Raw genomic sequence first — 23473 nt, forward strand, 5'->3', positions numbered from 1 at the left:
AGTCAAGTTGAGTTTATTGTCATGTGCACAAGTGCAGCGAGGTACAGGTGCAATGAAAAACTTGCTTTCAGCAGCGTCACTGGCACGTAGGTACAGACAACACACAGAACAGAAATTATACGAGACACTGAAGAAAGCAAAGAGACATTACTGCAAAAAAACACACAGAGACAAGTCCACGACAGTGCCCGAGGTGGTCCGTAGTGTTCCGTTGCTGAGGGAGGGTCAGGGTTGTGCAGGTCAGTTCAAGAACCTGATGGTTGTAGGGAAGTCGGTGTTCCTGAACCTGGTGGTGGGGACTTCCTCATCTAAGTTTAATTTGTGTATTTTGCATTCACAACCAGATGCCCTGCCGAGCTAATTCTGATTATTAATTGCCGTCTGAACATAGAACATAGAACAGTACAGCACAGAACAGGCCCTTCGACATAGCTATTCCCTCCTACCTACAGAATGCCCACATCTCTCCATTTTCCTCTCATTCATGTGCCCATCCAAGCCCCTCTTAAAAGCCCCAAATAAATTTGCCTCCACCACCCTATCAGGCAAAGCATTCCAGGCATCCACCACTCTCTCAGTAAAAAAAAACGTACCCCTCACGTCTGTTCTGAACCTACCCCCTCTCACCTTAAATGCTTGCCCTCTGGTATTGGATCTCTCAATAATGGGAAAAAGATATTGCTCGTCCACCCTATCTATGCCCCTCATAATTTGGTTATGATGGTTTTTAAGTGGGTTTTGGGTAGTTTTGTTGACCGGACAGTGTGTGAAGCCACAATCCCTGCGATAACTGAAAGTTATCACACGGCACGGTAGCGTAGCGGTTAGCGCAACACACTTACAGCGCCAGCGATCGGGGTTCGATTCCCGTCGCTGTCTGTAAGGAGTTTGTACGTTTTCCCGTGTCTGCGTGGGTTTCCTCCCACATGCTAAAGACGTACGGGTGGGTTAAGTTGGGGTTTAAAATGGGCGGCGCGGACTCGTTGGGCCGGAAGGGCCTGTTACCACGCTGTAAATAAAACTTCAAAAATATTTAAAAATTTAAATTTAAGGTTAGCAGCAAACACTTGTGCCGTTGTTTATAGCCTGCATCCCCTGGGCATAGCTCCCAACTCCTGCTGTGCCTGTGACCTCTCCATGTTGCAGCTTGCTTCCTCGATACTCCTATGACGTCAGCCTGTCAGGCAGCCAATGCCAAGCGGTTGTACTGGGGGCTGTGAGAGCGAGGGTCTGGGCTCAGCCCTGGCACAGACAGCATCGCTCCGGGAAAAACAGCTCAGCTTCCGAGGATTCCCTCCCGATCCCACTCCTGGCTGCTTCAGGCAGTGGGCTTCCTGACTACGGTGGGGCTGTTGTGCTGTCGGCTGGGTCTCAGAGGGACTGGCTGGGGAGCAGGACAACACCCTCACGCCCTGTAGGTCCCAGAGACCTTCAAACCCATGGCCACCCCTTCCTGTGGCCTTAGAGTATCCCTTCAGCCCATCGTGTGCCTGTGGACCGTCAAGTACCCATCTACACCAATACTATTTACCAGTGCTTGGCCTGTAGTTGTCTACACCTTGCCGATTCAAGCATTCGTCCAGATACATCTCCAATGTTGTGGGAGCCTCTGCCTCCACCACCCCCTCAGGCAAGTGTGTTCCGGATTCCAACCACCGCTGGCTGAAAAAATTCCTCCTCAGACCCCCTCTAAACCTCACCTTAAAGCTCTAGCTGGAGGAAGCCCCAGCCCACCAGTGTCTTCGACACCCCTGTCATGGGGAAACATTTCCTACTGTTTACCCTATAAATCCCCTCCCCCCCCCCCCCCCCAATAATTTTGTAAATCTCCATCAGGTCCACCTCAGCCTCCCCCACTTCAGGGTGAACAACCCCATCTTCTCCGCGTGACTGAAGTGTTCCTCCCCAGGCAAGGTCCTGGTGAGTCTCTGCAACCTCTCCAGCACTATCACATCCTTGGAAGATCCTGGTGGATGTCGTAGAAAGAGGGAATGGCAAGACCATGGTGAGGGATTAGGATGATGAGCTGGGAATGTGGCCGTACTGGGGACTAATATGGATCAAGGTAGATTTTCAGGCCAATCCACGCCAGAGTTTGGCTCCCAGCTGTGCAGCCCGGGCACCTGTTCCATCCCACAACCTGATGCAGGCAATCCACGCCCGGTCCCGTTCACAGGTTCGATACCCACAGCGACCCCGGCTCGGACACACGGGCCAGACGGGGAGCAGGTGTTTTACGCGGCGAGTTGCTTTGATCTTTCGAAAGGGAATTGGACGTACACTCATAGAGTCATAGAGCTGCACAGCATGGAAACAGGCCCTTCGGCCCAACTAGTTCATGCCGACCATGGTGCCCACCAAGCTAGTCCCATCTGCCCGTGTTTGGCCCATATCCCTCTAACCCCCTCCTAGCCACGTACTTATCCAAATACCTTTTGAATGTTGTTATTGTCCCTGCCTCAACCACTTGCTCTGGCAGCTCGTTCCATAAACGCACCACCCTCTGTGTGAAGAAGTAACCCCTCAGGTCCCTTTTAAATCTTTCCCCTCTCACCTTAAACCTATGCCCTTTAGATTTTAGTTCCCTCCCCCCAGGAAAGGGACTGTGTGCATTCACCCTATCTATGCCCCTCGTGATTTTATACACCTCTTTAAGGTCACCCCTCAGTCTCCTACGCTCCAAGGAATAAAGACCTAGCCTGCCCAACCTCTCCCTATAACTCAGGCCCTCGAGTCCTGGCAACATCCTCATAAGTTGAAAGGAAAGGAGTGTAGGAATGGGAATAAATAGCTAACTCTTTTAAAGAGCTAGTGCAGGCATGATGGATCGAGTGGCCTTCTGTAGCATATGGTCCATGCTTGTAGAGTTAACATAATTGTGTGATGTAAAGACCTAAAGAGTGCAAAATAGCATGTGAGAGGGATATTGGGAACAGTGCAGAGAGAATACTAATAAAGTGGATCTGTGATAAGCAGAGTCAATCACAAGCAGTTCCTTGTGTCGATCAACTGGAAGTAACTGTTGTTGATGTGATTTGCTGCAAGTGGTGTTCAAAGCTGCGTTTGTGTTTATCTGATTTGTTTGTGCCTTTAGTTCCTCTGTAATTTAATGAGTTGCTTATTTTAATTCAGGCTGGTTGGCTGCCAGAAATGCACCGCCTCAGGGCAGTGTGGAAGGACTTCATTTTAGTTTCAGACCGAGGCCTTCTCTCAGCCACTCTCTCCCGAATTGTCACCCAGAGAGGCTTCCTGATCCTGAGGTTTGGAGCTCCAGTGAAGCCATGGGCTCGGACTGTGCGCGACGGACTGTAAAACCACTGGCGGGACTTTCTCCTCCCAGGATGGCGCAGTGGGTAGAGCCGCTGCCTCACAGCTTCGGAGACCTGGGTTCGATCCCGACCTCCGGTGCTGTCTGTGTGGGGTTTGCACGTTCTCCCTGTGACTGCGTGGGTTTCCCCCGGGCACTCCGGCTTCCTCCCACATCCCAAAGACATGCCGAGTTGTTGGTTAATTAGCCATTGTAAATTGCCCGTGGTGTGTAGGTGAGTGGTAAAATCAGGGGGGAGTTGATGGGAACAAGGGGAGAATAAAAAAATGGGATTAATGTAAGATAAGTGTAAATGGATGGTTGAGGGTTGGCACAGACCTGGTGGGCAGAAGGGCCTGTTGGAGCTCCCTCTGACTCTATGAATCTAAAAAGACAACAAGAGACTTTCAGAAGCTCCTGCTTATGACCCATCTCTTTAGGTTTCAGTGGAGGGCAGATCAGGGTGGATGTGATGGAGACAGAGTCAGTACTTGCGCAGAGATAATCGTTCCCAAATTCAGCCAACGTGGAAGACCAGATCCCCTACACTCCTCCTCAGTCCACCTACCGGCCCCGTCTCACCACTCCCCCTCTCCCCTTTATTCCGACTATCTTTCTTCTCCACACTCAGTTCTGATGCAGGGTCCTGACCCAAAATGTACTTGTGACAATAAACCTGACTTTGATCTACCCACGTTCTAGACGCCGACCCCAAACCCAACCCCAGCTCCGGCTGTGTAGCCGGACCTGATCCCTGTTTGGACAGTTTGGACCTGATCCCTGGCCACACTCCGGATGCCTGGCTCACAACCTGGACTAATAGGTGAGCCAGATGCCGGACAGTTGGGATTTCCAAACAATCCGATGGCGGATTATTGGAGTTTTACTGTATTTCCCTGCAACCTCTTCTCTCCCACAAGTGAGCAGTGTAGGAAGTCTGGCAGTGTGATTGTCAAATGCACAAGCACATGTGTGCACAGGTGCAATAAAAAACTTGCAGCATCACAGGCACACAGCATCAGATACACAACAGTCACAAGAAAAACATAAATTAAACATAAGTTATACACAGTTTTTACAAGAAAGAACTCGATTAGAACAAAATGAAAACAAAGCACATTTTAGTGCAAAGTGATCAAAGTGGTCACAGTGTTGCTAAACTGTAGTGATTGGGGTTGTGCCGGTTGGTTTAAGAACCGAATGGTTGAAGGGAAGTCGCTGTTCCTGAACCTGGTGGTGCAGGACTTCAGGCTTCTGTACCTCCTGCCCGATGGCAGCTGTGAGAAGATGGCACGGCCCGGATGGAGGGGATCTTTGATGATGGGTGTTGCCTTCTTGCGGCAGCGCCTCCTGTAGATATTCCCGTTGGTGGGGAGGGATGTGCCCGTGATGTATTGGGCAGAGTCCACTGCTCTCTGCAGCTTCTTGCATTCCTGCACATTCAGATTGCTGCACCAGACCAGAGGTTGGTGTTCTGAAGTGGGAGGAGAAAGGTTTTGCGATGTGTCGGAGGATTGGAATGTTGGTGTGCGGCGGAGCTCGCTGAGGGGGAATGAGTTGGAAACAGTGGGAAGCGCACTGCAATCAGGAGGAGTTGGTGGAGTCTGGTGAAGGGTGGTTCAGGCTGGAGAGACCAGCTCTCTCTCTCTCTCTCTCTCTCTCCCTCCCCTGACAACAGTGTTGTGCAAAGGCTGCTGTGGGAGAGGATGTGGCCACGGATGTTGTCTGTGGGCATTGACAAGTGCTCCGGCAGTTTTGGAACGCTGGGATAGAAGGCAGAAAAACAGGCAGCGTGTCAACTCTCTGGTATCTCGGAGGTGGGGCCAGCGATTGGAAGCGACTAAGTGAATGTGGACTCTTTGTTGAGGGCTGTAAACACATTTGCATTTGAATAGCTGCTGGCTGAACTCCCTCTCAAATTGCTGTTCCTTTTATTTCCGTCTTTGTTTGTTAAGGGACTCATTCCATGAGTTGCTCAGAATGATGCCTGAGGTTGCTTAAATTTTCTTTGGTTATCCCAACTTGGCATCAGGGTTCACGGGGAACGGTCCGGGATTCTCCCAGCTTTCTCTCCTCATTTCCACCCAAGGAGCCAGGCTTTTCCCAACAGCCATGGTTCCTGCGTGTCATTCTTGTGATGTTGCTTTAGCAGTGTTGTGTTCCTCCCCAGGAGCACAGCCAAATAAAAGGCCCTTTATTGCAAAAGGGATTTGAGTAAAGATGTCTTGCTGCAATTAAATGAAGCCTTGGTGAGACCACACCCAGACTATTGTGTAAATGTTGGTCTCCTTACATTAAAAAATAGATTTGCCTAGAGGGAATGCAGGGAAGATTCCCCAGACTGGCTCCAGGGTGGGTCTGCTGTAGCAGGAGAGATTGGGTAAATTAAACCTCTTTCTTAGAGTGTAGAATAATTAGAGGAGATCTCATTAAAACTTACAAGGTCCTTACAGGGCTCGACAGAGTGGATGCAGGGAGGACGTTTGTCCTGGTTGAGGAGTCAAAGATTGAAGGGTTCAGTCTCAGTATAGGACAGAGGCAGTGCGGGGTGTCACAGAAACCAGCGTCCCCTCCACGGACTCTGTCTACAGTTCTCGCTGCCTCGGTGAAGCAGCCAACATAATCAAAGACCCCACCCACCCTGGACATTCTCTCTTCTCCCCCCTCCCATCAGGCAGAAGATACAAAAGCCTGAAAGCACGTACCACCAGGCTCAAGGACAGCTTCTATCCCGCTGTTATAAGACTATTGAACGGTTCCCTAGTACGTTAAAATGGACTCTTGACCTCACAATCTACTTCGTTATGACCTTGCACCTTATTGTCTACCTGCACTGCACTTTCTCTGTAGCTGTGACACTTTACTCTGCATTCTGTTATTGTTTTACCTGTACTGCCTATAAAGAGGTGAGGGGAAGGCATGGAGCAAGAGCTGGCAGGTGATAGGTGGATCCAGGTGAGGGGGGGGTGATGGGAGGGAATACTGTCTACCTCCCCCCTATCTCCCAGTCCAGATGAAGGGTCTTGACCTGAAACATCGACTCTCCATTTCCCCCCACAGATGCTGCCTGACCCCCTGAGTTCCTCCAGCAGATTGTTTCTTGCTCCAGATTCTGGCATCTGCAATCTCTCCTGTCTCAGCCTCTTAACAAAGAACATACGTACGGCACGGGAACAGGCCCTTCGGCCCACAATGCTGTGCTGAACTAATTAAACTAGTAATCAAACACCCATCTGAACTAATCCCTTCTGCCTACACAACGTCCACATCCATCCATTTTCTGCACATTCACGTGCCTGTCTAAGAGCCTCTATCGTATCCACCTCCTCCGCCACCCCTGGCAGCACATTCCAGGCACCCACCACTCTCTGTGTAAAAAAAACTTGCCCCACACATCTCCTTTGAACTTACCCCCTCTCACCTTTAATGCATGCCCTCTGGTATTAGACATTTCAACCCTGGGGAAAAGATACCAGCTGTCTACTCTATGAACCTCTATCAGGTCTCCCCTCAGCCTCTGCCGCTCCAGAGAAAACAACCCAAGCTTGTCCAACCTCTCCTTATAGCACAAACAAATAACAATTTAAACAATATTTTTTCTCCTTTAAACAAAATGTTTTCAGGGACCCAGGGTTCAGAAAACTTGCCACTTCTGTAAGTAAGAACTGGTGACTCTCAGCCCAGTGTGTTCAGTGACCTTGCTGCCAGAGAATTCGGTGTACTGTATTAGTGTCAGCATCAGGTGGGGGGGGGGGGGGGGAGGGGGGGGTTTATTCTAGAAGGAATGAATGGTTGAGAGCTTCAAGTCCTCAGGAGGCTAAAGAAATTCAGTTTGTCCCCTCTGACACTCATCAACATTTATTGATGCACCATAGAAAGCATCCTATCCAGATGCATCACGGCTTGGTATGGTAACTGCTCTGCCCAGGACCGCAAGAAACTGCAGAGAGTTGTGGACACAGCCCAGCGCATCACGGACACCAGCCTCCCCTCCTTGGACTCTGTCTTTACCTTTCGCTGCCTTGGTAAAGCAGCCAGCATAATCAAAGACCCCACCCACCCGGGTCATTCTCTCTCCTCTCCCATCAGGCAGAAGATACATGAGCCTGAGGGCACACACCACCAGGTTTAAGGACAGTTTCTACCCCACTGTGATAAGACTATTGAACGGTTCTCTTATACAATGAGATGGACTCTGACCTCACGATCTACCTTGTTGTGACATTACACCTTATTGCACTGCACTTTCTCTGTAGCTGTGACACTTTACTCTGTACTGTTATTGTTTTTACCTGTACTACCTCAATGCACTCTGTACTAACTCAATGTAACCGCATTGTGTAATGAATTGACCTGTACGATCGGTATGCAAGACAAGTTTTTCACTGTACCTCGGTTACAAACCAACACCAAAATAGCCAGCTGAAAAATGAGTTGACAGATTTGCCAGTGGCTATTAATGATCCCAGAAAAGTGTGCTGGGCGAAGCTGGTGTTCCAACAGCACCCTGCTGGATTTTGGAATTGTGCTGGTGAACTAGTCACCCAGCTGTGTTGCCTTGGTGGGGATTCACATGTAGACCCACCCTGAAGGTCACTGGTTCTGCCCCAGAACAGAGGCCAAGGCCCGATCAATGACTCAGTTTGCGGTAGTGCCAGGGATTCTCCTGACGGAACGGCTGGAGTGAAAAAGGTGGTTGGGGCTAGCACCCGGGAACGTGCTGTGGTTTCTCCGCACGGTGCTGGGCAGGTCCAGGATGGGACATCCCACCGGCTCCAGACTCTGTCCCGGCTGGAGGTATGGTCTTGTCATTAGCAGTGCAGGCTCGGACACTGTGTTCCTCTCCTCATAGCTTGGGGGTGCCAAGGCATAACTGGAAGTGCCTGCTCTCCCATCTGTACCAGTCCGTCACCTCAGTAACACCCTCGCAAGCTGAGCACCGCACTCCCCCCATTCCTGCACTCTTGCCTCAGCGTCATCAGCTGAGGGCAAGGAGACCCCCTTTCGTGGGTGTGTCAGCAGAGTTAAAACCAGCAGAGGGCTTGGAGTCCAGGGATGGGGTGAAGTCATTCAGTCTTGGAGACTTGGTGTGGTAGTGCATTAAGTAAAGCTACGCAGTCAAAGCAGCTTTACTACGTAACTATTACTTTACTACTTAACTACTGCTTAACTTTACTACTTAACCGTGGATAGATAAAGGGAAGTAATGGAACCTTTAATCAAAGCATCGTGGAAAGTTAGCAGGCAGTTTAAACCGTGTTGATGAATAGTCTGTGTGGGTTCTACAAAAGTTTCTGCTTGAGCAAGTGTTCAGCTCTTTGTAAAGATAAAGTATGGATAAGTATAACAGCAGGGAAGAAGACCAGGATTTGACCATTGGCCCTTTGTGCCTGTTCTGTTATTTAATGAGGTCAGGACTGATCTTGTAGCCTCTCCTCAAATGCAGTAGGTGGAAAATATTTGGATTTTGTTGGTTTTGGAATTGGTTTATTGTCACGTGTACCAAGGTAGAGTGAAAAACTTTTGTGTGCGTGCCATCCAGACAGATCGTTCCATATATAAGTACATTGAGGTAGTAAAAAGGAAAACAGAATACATCAGTTCCCTAGTACGATAAGATGGACTCTTGACCTCACAATCTACCTCGTTATGACCTTGCACCTTATTGTCTGCCTGCACTGCACTTCCTCTGTAACTGGAACACTTTATTCTGCATTCTGTTATTGTTTTCCCTTGTACTGCCTCAATGCACTGATGTGATGAAATGATCTGTATGGATGGCATGCAAAACAAAGCTTTTCACTGTACTTCAGTACATGTGACATTAATAAACCAATTTACCAAATATAGTGTTACAGTTACAGAAAAAGTGCAGTGTAGGCAGACAAGTAAAGTGCAAGGGCCACGGCGAGGTAGATTTTGCAGTCAAGAGCTCACATTTAGCATATGTGTGGTCTGTTCAAGAATCTTACAACAGCGGGATAGAACTGTCCTTGAGCCTGGGGGTACGTGCTTCTAGGCTTTTGTATCTTCTGCCCAATGGGAGGGGGGAGAAGAGGGAATGACCGGGGTGGGAGGGGTCCTTGATTATGTTGGCTGCTTTCCCAAGGCCGTGGGAAGTTGAAATGCCTTTGATAGCAGCCTCATGAGTAATGTAACTCCTGCCTTATTGCAATGTTGTGAGTTCAAATCCCACTCCAGGGATTCAAGTATAAAGCCCAGGCTGGTTCTGAGGGACAGCACAGCGGAGCAACACGTAATGCTGTTGCCTCACAGCACCAGAGACCCGGGTTCGATCCTGACCTCGGGCGCTGTCTGTGTGGAGTTTGCACCCTCTCCCTGTGGCCACGTGGGTTTCCTCCGGGTGCTCCAGCTTCCTCCCACATCCCAAAGATGTGCTGATAGGTTAATTGGCCTCCATAAATTACCCTTTGTTCAGGTAAGTGGCAGAAGAATTAAAGGGTGAGAGGTTAAATTGCAGGGGTACGGGGAAATGGGGGCGGGATCGGGATGAATGGGATTGCTCTGCTGGCAGCTGGCATGAACACAACGGGCTGACTGGCCTCCTGCGTGACAATCTCAGGGATGCCAAGGTTGAAATGGGGTGTTAAACCAGGGCCCACGCCTGCTCTCCCTGTGGATGTACATAATCTCGTGACGTTGTTCGCAGGCAGGGGTATCAAGTGGGAAGGCAAGTAACATCTTGGCCTTTATTACAAGTGAAGCTTGGTTCATTATTGTCACATGTACCAAGGTACAGTGAAAAGCTTTGTTTTGCATGCCATCCATGCAGATCATTTCATCACATCAGTGCATTGAGGTAGTACAGGGGAAAACAACAACAGAATGCAAAATAAAGTGTTACAGTTACAGAGAAAGTGCAGTGCAGGTAGACAATAAGGTGCAAGGTCATAATGAGGTAGATTGTGTGGTCAAGAGTTCATCTTATTGTACAAGATAAGGCAATATTTCTTTATTAGTCGCATGTACATTGAAACACACAGTGAAATGCATCTTTTTGCGTAGAGTGTTCTGGGGGCAGCCCACAAGTGTCGCCACGCTTCCGGCACCAACATAGCATGCCCACAACTTCCTAACCCCTATGCCTTTGGAATGTGGGAGGAAACCGGAGCACCCGGAGGAAACCCACGCAGACACGGAGAGAACGTACAAAGTCCTTACAGACAGCGGCCGGAATTGAACCTGGGTCGCTGGCGCTTTAATAGCTTTATGCTAACCCCTACACCACCATGCCTGCCTTCATCGTGACCTTGCACCTTCTTGTCTGCCTGCACTGCACTTTCTCTGTAACTATGACACTTTATTCTGCATTCTGTTGTTGTTTTCCCTTGTACTACCTCGATGCACTGATGTGATGAAATGATCTGTATGGATGGCATGCAGAACAAAGTTTTTCACTGTACCTCGGTACATGTGACAATAATAAACCAATTTACCAAATATAGTGTTACAGTTACAGAGAAAGTGCAGTGTAGGCAGACAAGTAAAGTGCAAGGGCCATGATGATGTATATTGGGAGATCAGGAATTCATCTTTTAGCATATGTGTGGTCCATTCAAGAGTCTTATAACGGCGGGATAGAAGCTGTCCTTGAGCCTGGTGGTACATGCTTTCAGGCTTTTATATCTTCTGCCTGATGGGAGAAGGGAGAAGAGAGAATGTTGGGGTGGGTGGGGTCTTTGATTATGTTGGCTGCTTTACCAAGGCAATGAGAAGTGTAGACAGAGTCCATGGAGGGGAGTCTGGTTTCTGTGATGTGCTGAGCTGTGTCCACAACTCTCTGTAGTTTCTTGCAGTCACGGACAGAGCAGTTGCCATACCAAGCCACGATACATCCGGATAGGTTGGGATGCTATGGGGAAGGGGGTTGGTGCTCAGAAAGAGGGAAGTATTGTTGTAAAGGGTACTGGCGATTCCACATCTGCAGTACCGTGTACAGTTTTGGTCCCCTTATTTACGAAAGGATGTAGTGGTATTGGATGCCGTCCAAAAGATTCACCAGGCTACCTCCTGGATGAGAGGGTTGACCTAACATGGGTGGCTAAAGAAATTAGATCTGTACTCTTCGGAGTTTACGGTAATGAGGGGCGATCTTACTGAAACATATAAGGGGGGACATGTCAGGGTGGACATTGAGATATTTCCACTAGTGGGAGAGGCTTGAACCAGGGGACATAATTACAAGATTTGGTGGGGTGGGGTTCATTTAAAACTGAGTGCACAGGAACTTCTCAGAGAGGTTGTTGAGTCTCTGGAATTCTCTAACCGGGAGTGTTGTGGAGGCTGGATTATTGGGGGTAGATACATTTTTGAAAGATCGGGGAATTGAGGGACTGTTGATGCTCGAATCTGGAGCAACACACCAAAAGGTTGTGGAATGCAAGGCAGCATTTGTGGAGGGAAATGGACTGTTGATATTTCAGTCGAGACCCTTCATCCACACTTCTTTTTCGGTGGGGGGGGGGGTAGGGGGGAAGGCGGCGCGTTGAGGGGAGGTCAAGATGGTTGATGTCGGGCTGGCAGTTACAAATGAAAAGGTCGAGAGAGGGCAAAAGGCTGGGGATGTGGGGGTTCCGCAAGGTGGAAGAGGAGGGTGTGAGGCGGGAGAAGGGGCCACCAGTTGGGGGAAGGGAATCCTTGCCGAAGAAATAGATGCGGAAATGGAGGCAACGGAAGGAGAGCTCGACGTCATGGCGGCGTGACGATATGGATCCATTACCTGTATCGATAGCCTCTAAAATGGCCCAGCAAAAGCCTCACTACAAGGGCAGTGAGGGATGGTCAATAAATGCTGGTCTTTCCAGTGACATCTGGAAATAAGTTAGGGGGCACTCCCAAATCTCCTCGCCTTCCTCAGTCTGCCCTTCCCACTCGATGGAAGTCCATCTTCCCCGTTTAGCGCTCGTGTCAGCTCTGTACGGTGGCCTTAGACTGCCCCTCCCGGAACAGGGTGCAGTGTGGCGATCATACTTTAGACCCACAGTCTAAACTTTGGTTCTGAATCTTCTCTCTTTTTTTCAACTCAACGTTAATACTCTAACTCCTACGGAATTTTCAGCAATAATTATAATAAATTGGGATGTTTAAACAAGGGACTGTGCATTCAGACAATGCTGCATATTTATTCTGAAGACAATTAGGCTCTTGTTATGAGTTTACTCCTGATGGTGAGAGGTTGCCTTTGTTACAGCCCAACCCAGGGCCCTCTGAATTTCTATTGTTTTGGAGCAAATGCTGGGGCCTCGTCACTAACTTTCCTCTTGTACGCCGGATACATTTCTTTCCCTCTCAGCAATGCAAATCCTTCTCCAAAATCTGAGACTTCCCATCTTGTTGTTCTTTCAGGAGGATCTTAACTGCACAGTGGCACAGCGGGCAGAGCCGGTGACTCACACAGCTCCAGAGACCCGGGTTCGATCCCGACCTCCGGCGCTGTCTGTGTGTGGAGTTTGCACGTTCTCCCCGTGACTGCGGGGATTTCCCCCGGGTGCTCCGGTTTTCTCCCACAACCCAAAGGTGCATGGGTAATTGGCCCCTGTAAAAAGAAATCGCCCCTAGTATGGGGGTAATCTGGGGGAGTTGATGGAAATGTGGGGAGAACATAATGGGATCTTGATGGCTATCACAGACTTGGTGGGCTGATAGGCCTGTTTCCGTGCTGTGTGACTCAATAACTAAGAGCTTACACTGAGGAATATCATACTTATTGCATAATCCTTTTAGGCCTGGTATCCATTCTCACACTATTTGATAAATACTTGTACGAGCATTGTTCTGGAGACAACCCTCACTCGTTCTATCCACGTTTGAAACATTATCCTCCATGTTCACTGTGTTGGAGGCTCCTACACTGGCCCAAATTTCACGATCGGAATTAAGGTTGAACCCTCCCTCTCTATACACTGGAAGCGGCAGTGATTGTCAGGATAGCCAGCAGGTCAGGCAGCATCTGTGGGGGAGAGAGAGAGAGAGAAACAGCTAACGTTTCGGAACTGGGAAAAGTCAGGAAAACAAACGTGTTTTGAGTTGTGGAGAAGGATGTAGGGATGAATGGAATGTCTGGGAGTTGGGTGGAGGCCAAGAGAGCGCAGATGTCACAAGCAGTGGCGGTGTCGTTGAGGGGGTGGTGTAGGCTGGTTAACTACAGCTGATCCGCCTGGGGGAGACGTAACGAGAAGGCGATGATTGAGGGAGAAGAAGTTGTGAAATACAGAAATTAGTGACGACGTGATGTCCTGCTCCCCCACAAGCTGTCCTTTTCTGAAATACTTCCACAGGATTCACCCTTCAAGTGGACACTGTGGTCGTTGGGTCATAGAGTCACACAGCACAGAAACAGGCCCTTCGGCCCAACTGGTCCATGCTGACCAAGATGCCCATCTAAGTCAGTCCCATTTGCCCGCGTTTGGCCCATATCCCTCTAAGCCTTTCCTATCCATGGACCTGTCCAAGTGTCTTCTAAACACCCTATCCATGTTGACCATGAGGACCATAGATACAGTACATGCACAAACAAGTCTTTCTCCCAGGGTTGGGGAACCAAAAACTAGAGGGTGTAGGTTTACCGTGAGAGGGGAGAGGTTTAATAGGAACCTGAGGGGCAAATTTTTCACCCAGAGGGTGGTCATTATGTGGAACAAGCTGCCAGAGGAAGTGGTTGAGGCAGGTACATTAACAACGTTTAAAAGACAGTTGAACAGGTACCTGGACAAGGTTCAGAGGGATAGGGGCCAAATGCAGGTAAATGGGACTAGCTTAGGTGGGAATCTTGGTCAGCATGGACCATTTGGGCCGAAGGGCCTGTTTCAGTGCTGTATGACTCTATGACTGACTCTTCGCTACCTTCTAAAAGGGCTCAGCAGCCAATCAGATGTGAGTCATGGTTCACTGAGTCCATATCGACCATCAAACAACCACTTACACCAACGCTACACTGATCCCATTTCATTCTCCCCACATCCTCCTCACCATCACACCAAGGACAACAGCCAGTGACCAATTAACCCTCTGTCGAGTACCCACCTGTACTAATACCATTTACCATTTTCCACCTCAGCGGTTTCAGGTGCTCGTCCATGTGGTGAAGGGGCCCCTCGGTGCCCTTGAGGAGCGGGTTCCAGGCTTTTGACCCAGCAACGTTGAAGGCCGGCGATGGCCTGGGTCATCCTGGATTAAGCCCACCCCCACCACCCACAGTGCCCTCCTGCCCACATTTACTCTCTCCCAACGTAGAGGGATGGGCAAACTGTTTCCACTGCCCCCACCCTCACACCCACGAGGCTTGGTAATTAGTACATCGGTTTATTATTGTCACATGTACCGAGGTACAATGAAAAGCTTTGTTTTGCATGCCATCCATACAGATCATTTCATCATATCAGTGCACTGAGGTAGTACAAGGGAAAACAATGACAGAATGCAGAATGAAGTGTTACAGTTACAGAGAAAGTGCAGTGCAGGCCACAACGAGGTAGATTGTGAGGTGGAGAGTCCATCTTATTGTACTAGGGAACCATTCAATAGTCATATAACAGTGGGACAGAAGCTGTCCTTGAGCCTGGTGATACGTGTTTTCAAGCTTTTGTATCTTCTGCCTGATAGAAGGGAGGAGAAGAGAGAATGACCGGGGTGGGAGGGGTCTTTGATTATGTTGGCTGCTTTCCCGAGGCAGCCAGAAGTGTAGCCAGAGTCCATGGAGGGGAGGCTGGCTTCCGTGATGTGCTGAGCTGTGTCCACAACTCTCTGCAGTTTCTTGTGGTCTCGGGCAGAGCAGTTGCCTCCTGAGGGGCAGAGCAGCTTCCGAGAGGAAAGTCGGCCTCAGCTGACCTCTCCCTGCCCCAAGGCCCGGACTGCCTTCCAAGGCCTTTGAACAGTTTTTTAAATGACTCTGATAGAAACATTTCTAAACCATTCAAGTAGATTTAAAGAATTAAAATGTAAAGCTAAAAATGAATGATTAATTAAAAACACTTTAAAATACGAAGGAATAATGAAGTGGATTGGCTCCCATTTTCCCCAGGGTGGGTCCTCCGTCCCAGCGAGTGCCCGCCCACCTCTTGGTGTGAGGCTGAGGCTGCGGAAGGTCCAGATCCCCTGGGTCGGTCTGTCACCCTTCCACCAGTGGGTTCTTGGGGGAGGTGAGACTCCCAGTTCCCCATTGCCAGCTGCTCTCAGACACCCAGGTCTGGGTGGGACTGCGCGCCGGTCCGAGAGGGGTGACCACTCACCCCACAGAGTTGCCCCTCGCCGGTTTTGTTTCCCCAGTCGGGTTGGGGCCAGACTTGGAGGGGAACCTGCAGGTGGTGGTGTTCCCCTGCGTCCGCTGCCCTTGGCCTTGGCGGTGGGACTGGTCGAGACTGGGAGGTGCTGTCAGCAGCGAGGGGAGTGACTATGGTGTATCCACAGATATTCACAAGCACAAGAAATAACACACACACACACACACGTACGCATGCACACAGGTATACATGTACACAGGTACACACACAGATATTTACATACAGGTACATGTACATGCACAGGTACACACACACAGGTATACATGTACACACACAGATATTTACACACAGGTACACATACACATGTACACATACACACAGGTATACATGTACATACACACAGGTATACACACACACACACACACACACACACACACACACACACACTAGAAAGCGTTGGAAACACTCAGCAGGCCAGGCAGCATCTGCGGAGAGAGAGAAACAGTTAATGTTTCAAGTACGAGAGCCGATATTACAAATGGGAAAAGTTAGAGGTAAAACAAGTCTTGAGCTGCAGGGAAGGGGGAGGAGCTGAGAGCACACAGAGAGAAGTCTGTGATCAGGAGGATGATAGAGGGAGTGAATATACAGAGCTGGGGGGGTCGTGGTGGGCGTCAGAAGCTGGGTCTGGAGGAGGTTCACACAGGAGGAGACAAATGGTGAGATCACCAGAAGTAGAGAAAGAATCGCAAGAGCCGGGAAATGGGTTACACCGGCCGGAACAACTGATTAATTACAACGGTTGGAGCAACAGACAATGTGCTGGAGGAATTCAGCGGGTCGAGCAGCATCTGTGGGGGGGAAGGAATTGTCAACATTTTGGATGGGTCCTGATGCAGGGTCTCGGCGAAAAACGACAATTCCTTCCCCCCCCTACAGACGCTGCTCGACCCGCTGAATTCCTCCAGCAGATTGTTTGTTGCTCCAGACTCCGTGTATCGATGCTGGGTGCAGAAGGTTGTGATGCACCTCATCGGGAGATGTTCTGTCCACCGAGCTGGTGTTGGGGTTTGTTGGGACGTTCCTTGTGAACTGTCCTTCTCTGTGAAGGGAACGGGAGCTGGCAGCACTCACCGAGGTTAGGACTGGGTGTGGGGGTAACACATAATTATCTCAATTGCCGGTGCAGTCACAAGCCCACAATCTGTGAGCCTCAGTTCGAAGCTCTCGGTCTCCTGTCAGCACCCTGTGTGTCAGCAGCAGCCTTGGCATAAACAGAGGCAGAGCTCGGCTCACCGTGAGGCCAGAGAGCAGAGCCAGGAGTAAAGTGATGCCAGCCTGGAATCTGGGCAGATCTATCACTAGTCCAATCATCACTAGGAATACTGCAGATCTCCTTGGGATTGGCGGTGTGGAGTCCAACCCGTTGGCAGGTCCACAGAGAGAACGTGTGGCGTTCTCGGCGTGGAGGCCTTGCCCATGGCCCAGAGTTGGTCCACACAGGCTGGTGAGTGCGAAGTGTGCCACGGACAGGTCAAACCGAGCTGGCACAGACCGTAACTCAAGGCAGTGACACCAAGCTCCTTCCATGGTCTTACCACCCAGGTCCTTTTGTTAGAGGGATAATCTGCCAATTCATTCGCAAACCCAACTGGAATAGAGTCCCGGAGAGAATGTGTATAATGAAGAGTATAACATCGTAAGTGTGAATGCTCACGGTCTTTTTCCCAGGGTTGGGGAATCAAGAACTAGAGGGCATAGGCTTAAGGTGAGAGGGCAACCTGAGGGGCAACCTTCTCACCCAGAAACCGTTCAGTATATGGAATGAGCAGCCAGGGGAAGTGGGTGAGGCAGGTACATTAACAATATTTAAAAGGCACTTGGACAGGTACATGGATAGGAAAGGTTTAGAGGGATATGGGCCAAATGCGGGCAAATGTGACTAGCTTGGATGGGAATCTTGGCTGGCATGGACCAGTTGGGCCGAAGGGCCTGTTTGCGTACTGTATGACTCTATGAGAGATCCAGCACGGAAACAGGCCCTTCGGCCCACAGAGTCCGTGCTGACCATCAACCACCCACTTCCACCAATCCTGCCCTTACCCATTTCATTCTCCCTGTATTCCCGTCAACTCCCCAGATTCTACCCCTCACCCACACACTGGGGGGCAATTTACAGTGACCTGTGGATTCACCTACCAAACTGTCTTTGGGAGCACCGGGGGGGGGGGGGGGGGGGGGTGGGGGTGGGGGTGGGGGGTGGTGAGGCAAGTCGTTGCGGCCACAGGGAGAAGGTGCAAACTCCACACGCAGGATGTGCCGGAGGTCAGGATTGAACCGGGGTCTCTGGGGCTGTGAGGCAGCCGCTCCACCACTGTGCCACACTAGGGGCGCTGTTGGGCTCCAGGACCGGAAGTTAACGCCTTTCTCTTTCTCTCTTCAGCTATCTACAACTACGATGCTTCCCAAGAGCAGGAACTATCCCTCCAGGTGGGAGACACGGTCCACATCCTGGAAACGTATGAAGGTTGGTGTCAGATCTTCCTGCTGGAATCTCGGTGTCAACTTATCCCGTTGCTGAGGTCAAAGGTTACGGGGCTGTTCATGCCCGCCATTGGCTGGTTTCTGTACCCTCATCCATGGTCACACCACTGGGACAGGGGAGTGTGTCCTTCGGGATAGGGAACAACAACAACACCTTGAGTTCATCTAGCACCTTCAATGTGGTGAACAGTCCTGAGGAGTGGGAATAGATTTTGGGACTGAGCCAAAGGAGACAGATCACTGAGCTCTTAACCAATGAGGGGGGTCCTATGGAGGAATAGGGGTTTGTGGTGACGTAGAGTGGGGAGGATGAAGGCTCTGACCCCCCCGTGGTGGGAGGATGGGACCAGGAACATGGGAGAGGCCAGAACTGGAGGAGTGCAGGGAACTCCGGGGGCCGGAGGGGGGACAGGGAATGGGGAGGAGGCAAGGGAAGGCTTTAACGGGGAGGGGAAGCTTTAGCTTGTGGCGTTGCTGGAGGTCAGTGGGGCCAGAGGTGGACAGGACGGGGAGAGTCAGGGCACAGGGTGCGGACAAGGCACTGGTCGGCAATTGAACCATAGGGTACATCCACACGGATGTGCATACTTCCACATACCTACAGACGCACAGGTGCAAACACATCGAACACACGCATGCACAGACATGCAGACAAAAATGCATGCACACACATCTACGCACATATGGACACATATACACACTCACACATACACATATACACACACTCATACACATACCACATAAACACACACACACATGCAAGAGACATATACACACAGACACAAACATACACTCACTCATGCACACACCCATGCACACACGTGCTGCCTCTGAATTCTGGTTCACAATGCATTATCCACTGCCGTCGCAGACCAATAGTTAGAAAGCACATGTGAAACACGGCTCCCAGACTGGCCCTCCACAGCCTGACCCACCGGGAGAACATTCCCTGGAATAAGTTAGTGATTCTGTTTCCTTGAGTAAGTCTCATCGACAGAGAGTGCGGGGGTCAGGCCTGGGGAAGGGCCTGAAACACCGATGTGTAACGAGGCAGTGGAAGGCCAGACACACACGTGGGCCTTAACTGGAGAGCGTTTGTTCGAAGGCATCGCCTCAACAGATACTGGAGGAGTTACTCTGTCCCAACTGGTGAGGTCCCGGTCTGGATGAATGAATCGCTGCTTCAACAAAGTGCTAATACGCTCGAATATCATTGGCTGCAGAGTAGCCCCTCCCACTGTCACTCCCGGGAATCTTGGAGTTATATTTCCCTTCAGCTGGGGAGTCCCAGTCCATATGGGAATGATCAGGGATGTGGGGCCCAGCGAGTGTGAGGCAGCTGTGGTGTAATTAATCCATCGGCTGCTTCCCAGCACATGTGGCTGGGGTTGTGAACTGACAGTTAACCCTTCACATACTGGTGTGTGATGTCATTCGCCGGGTTACTAAGATGCCCCCTCCTCCCCCCCACCCCCCCCCCCCCCCCCCCCCCACCTGTGGAACCCTCTGCCAGGGGACAGTTCCACAAGGGCAGCTGTTCATGCGTGTGTGAAGCAGCAAGAATAGAGTCATTGAGCGATTCAGGCCCTTCAGCCCATCGAGTCTGTGCCAACTGATCCTACCATAACCCACCTTCTTCTCCACACGTTCCCATCAACTCCCCCCAAGATACCACCACCCATGTGCACACCAGGGGCAAACATACAGCGGCCAGTTAACCATGATCATGTTGAATGTTGGGTCAGGTTTGAGGGGCCGAGTGGCCCTTTTCTTCTCGTACTCTTGCTCTTGGTGGTGCCCAACATCTTCCTGCAGTTGCCTTGTCTCCATGACCTTGCCCCGGTTGTCTTTACTGGACTGCTCACACTAAGCTCAACAGGAAAGGACAAGTTGTCCAACCAGTGAGCCTGCTTCACAGTCTGGGCTGGTGTGGAGTCCCCACGTCCTAATATAGAATGTAGAATGATACAGCTCCAGCGAAAACAGTCCTAGTTTGTCCAACCTCTCCTCACAGCACATGCGCTCTAATCCAGGCAGCGTCCTGGTAAACCTCTCCTGTACCCTCTCCAAAGCTTCCACGTAATGGGGCGACCAGAACTGAACGCAATAGTCCAGATATGGCCTGACCAGAGTTTTATAAAGCTGCAATATAACTTCCCACCTCTTGAACTCAGTGACTAACAAAGGCAAGCATACCCTACACCTTCTTTATTCTGCCCAAGGGGTGTAATAACCCTCCACGGCACTTGTTGGACCCACCACAGCACTTGTTCAACTCTCGTACACAACCGAGTTTCTTGCTGGATCCAGTCTGATCCTTGAGTTTGGATCCCTGCCAGTGCCATCTTAAGCAATAAGCTCACCGTGCCTCATTACTCCTGTCAGCTCCACCTATGTGCTAAAGGTTGATTTTCTGCTGTGGTTAAAGAGTCTCGGACTCTGGAGATGAATTACCAGCATCCAAACCACTCTTTAACAGCAGAATGTCAGGGACTGATATAGTCGAGATTCCTCACCCACACACCTGGTTTCTCTGCACACATGGCATAAGACGCAGAGTGGCAGATGAGGCCATTTGGCCCATCATGTTTGTGCCATGCCAAGATTTGGGTCCTCCAGACTTGGTTCATGTCAGAATGCAGATGACGGGTCAGAAACAGTCCTCCACACTCACGTGACTCCAGGCAAGTAACTACGGAACAGGGAAGAGTGGGGCCTGTCAGCAGCCAAAGGGGGTGTCTTGAGAGGGGGAAGACATTGGATAGACTGGGCTTGTCTGCCCTGGGGTGAAGGAGGCTGAGGGGTGACCTGATAGGTTATGAGAGGAATATACAGGGTAGATAATCAAAGTCTTTTTCCAGCAGTAAAAACGAGAGGGCATAGGTTTAAGCTGAGAGGATTAAAAGGATCTGAGGAGAGAGTTTTTATTTTACACAGAGAGTGAGAGGAGGTGGTGTAGTCAGGTACAATAACCACATTTAAGAGACATTTAGACAGACACAAATAGACAAGGCAAAGAAGGGTATGGTCCAAATGCAGGCAAATGGACAGAGTGTAGATGGGCACTGGTGTGGGCGTGGTGGGCACTGTGCTGTACATCTCTGTGACTGGTACCCGTTGAGGGAAAGGCTGCTGTCGGTGTCACAGCAATGGAAGAGCTTCCACGGAAGGGATGAAATTGGATAAAAACGGATGAGGTGAACGGACTTAACCAGTTGGCAGTGGTCGGAGAATGAACGTCGCCCTGGTCGGGATGGCGCAGAGGGTGGAAGTTACGAGGGATCGGGCACATCCCGCCCAACCTCCTGGGAGGTGCTGTAACCCCCTGTGTAAACACAGGGACAGGGAGCATCCCAACAACAGTCGGACCCACAGGTGGGAAGCTTCAGGACAATCACTTCGGACAAAGTGCGTCAGAACTTGGAAGAGTAAAGTCAAGTGAATTTGAGAGAATTTAGAGGGATATCTCACTGTGTTTGTCAATACGGGCATCGATAAGGGTGCTGTGCGAGATGTATATGTGGATTTTAATAAAGTATCACATAGTGGATTTGCTAGCAAAATTCACATCCGTCATATTAAAGGGACAGTGATAGCTTGGGTATAAAACTGTCGAACAGAGAGGGAGTGAGGCGTACACTGAATGGAGTGGTGCAGGCACTGTGTAACTGGGGTCAGTGACGGATCAGGACTGTAGTAATCAGATCTGGGTGTGAATTTAAATTTGAAAAGCCACACATTGTGCATCCTGGTGATGAATGATGATTGTGTGTGTGGGGAGGAGAGAGAGTGCCCCACCTCTGTGAGAATACTCCTGGGTACGTAGGGCAGTGTTCCAAAACTTGCAGATGACGCTTACGTTAGAAATGTACTTAACAAGGGGAAGTAGAGCAACAATTCCAGAGGACACGAGCTGGTGCAGCGAGAGGGTGCGCAGCTAGTGAAAATCAATACATTTTGAAAGCAGAAGTGAGCACAGGTATCAAGAACAAAATGGGTCGCTTAGTCAGGTATAGGAGTGACATACACTGGATAAACGTGGGTGGAGAGGGTGCTGGATACAGGTTGGCAGGACAGAACCCTCCTGGAGAACAGTCGGACCCACAGGCGGGAAGCTTCAGGACAATCACTTCGGACAAAGTGCATCGGAACTTGGAAGAGTAAAGTCAAGTGAATTTGAGGGAATTTAGAGGGATATCTCACTGTGTTTGTCAATAAGGGCATCGATAGGGGTGCTGCGCTATAATAGCATGTAAGATTCTTTATTACTGAGGGATCAAAGGAAGAAAGTTTGCACTAAATCTGGCCACCATTTTTGGGCCTCAGCTGGAGTGTTGAGTTCGGTCCAACTGGAAGGAGACCAGAGTTTTGGAGGGGCTGTGAGAGGAAATGACTAGACTGTCACCAGGGATGGTGCAGCAGTGTTCGTCAACCATAACCTCTCAACCCAGCTTCATTTGTGACCTTCAACAGGCAGTTGGATAAAAAAAATGTGAAGGCACATAATCCTCAAGGCTGCGGCAAAGTCGACTGGCTCTAGGAAGAGCCAGAACAGGGGAGATGGGCCAAATGGCCTTCTGTGACGCAGCTCAGTGAACACACCTCCCAAACCTACCTACAATGTGGGTGCTCGGCAGGCAACCTGCTCCATACAATAAACCCTGGCTGTTTATTATTCCTTGCATACCAAAGTCTTTTTCCCAGGGAAAGGGAAGCAAAAACAAGAGGATACAGGTCTACAGTGAGAGGGGAAAAATTTAAAAGGGACCTGAGGGTCAACTTCTTCATGCGGAGGGAGGTGCGTATGGAGAACGAGCTGCCAGAGGAAGTGGTTGACTCGGGTACAATTACATTTGTACGTGGATGGGAGAGGTTTGGGGGATACTGACCAAACGTGGGCAAATGGGACTAGCTCGGACAGACATCTTGGTCGGCATGGACAAGTTGGGCTGAAGGGCCTGTTTCCATGGTGTATGACTCTATGACTCTAAAGCTTTCTAATCCACATCTCGTTTTGGGGCCAGTTGGAAAGTAACATCCCCTCTTTGGGAAGTTCTGAGGCACAGATAAACAAGCTCTTACTTCATTTAGGCTTGTGTTGCGTATCTCCAGAGCTTGGGACTCCTAAAGAGCTTTACAATGATATAAAGTTGTCTATACTGGAGCCACACTGTTAAATACACGCAGCAAGACCTTATAAACAGCAGGACAATAACAAACCGGTAGAAGTTTATAAAAATTATGAGAGGCATAGAGAGGGTAGACAGTCAGGGTGTCTTTCCCAGGGTGCACATGTCAGATACTAGAGGGCATCGCTTTAAGGTGAGAGGGGGGAAAGTTTAAGGGAGATGTGTGGGGCAAGTTTTTTTACACAGAGAGTGGT

The 23473-nt window shown here is 50.0% G+C and overlaps 1 protein-coding gene across 4 annotated transcripts in view; it reads left to right on the forward strand.

Moving 5' to 3' along the window:
• The window catches only part of dock5 (dedicator of cytokinesis 5), a 141164-nt gene that overhangs the window by 17366 nt on the left and 100325 nt on the right, over positions 1 to 23473 (forward strand). For 3 of the 4 annotated variants that reach the window (XM_052040774.1, XM_052040775.1, XM_052040777.1), the window contains exon 2: positions 17990 to 18073. In XM_052040774.1, coding sequence (XP_051896734.1) covers positions 17990 to 18073 — 84 coding nt within the window. Of the gene's footprint in view, positions 1 to 17989; positions 18074 to 20671; positions 20775 to 23473 lie in introns of those variants that run through there. The other variant, XM_052040776.1, reaches the window with a different exon arrangement.

This window comes from Pristis pectinata, chromosome 29 (assembly GCF_009764475.1).
Source record: "Pristis pectinata isolate sPriPec2 chromosome 29, sPriPec2.1.pri, whole genome shotgun sequence".
Classification (NCBI taxonomy): Eukaryota; Metazoa; Chordata; class Chondrichthyes; order Rhinopristiformes; family Pristidae; genus Pristis; species Pristis pectinata.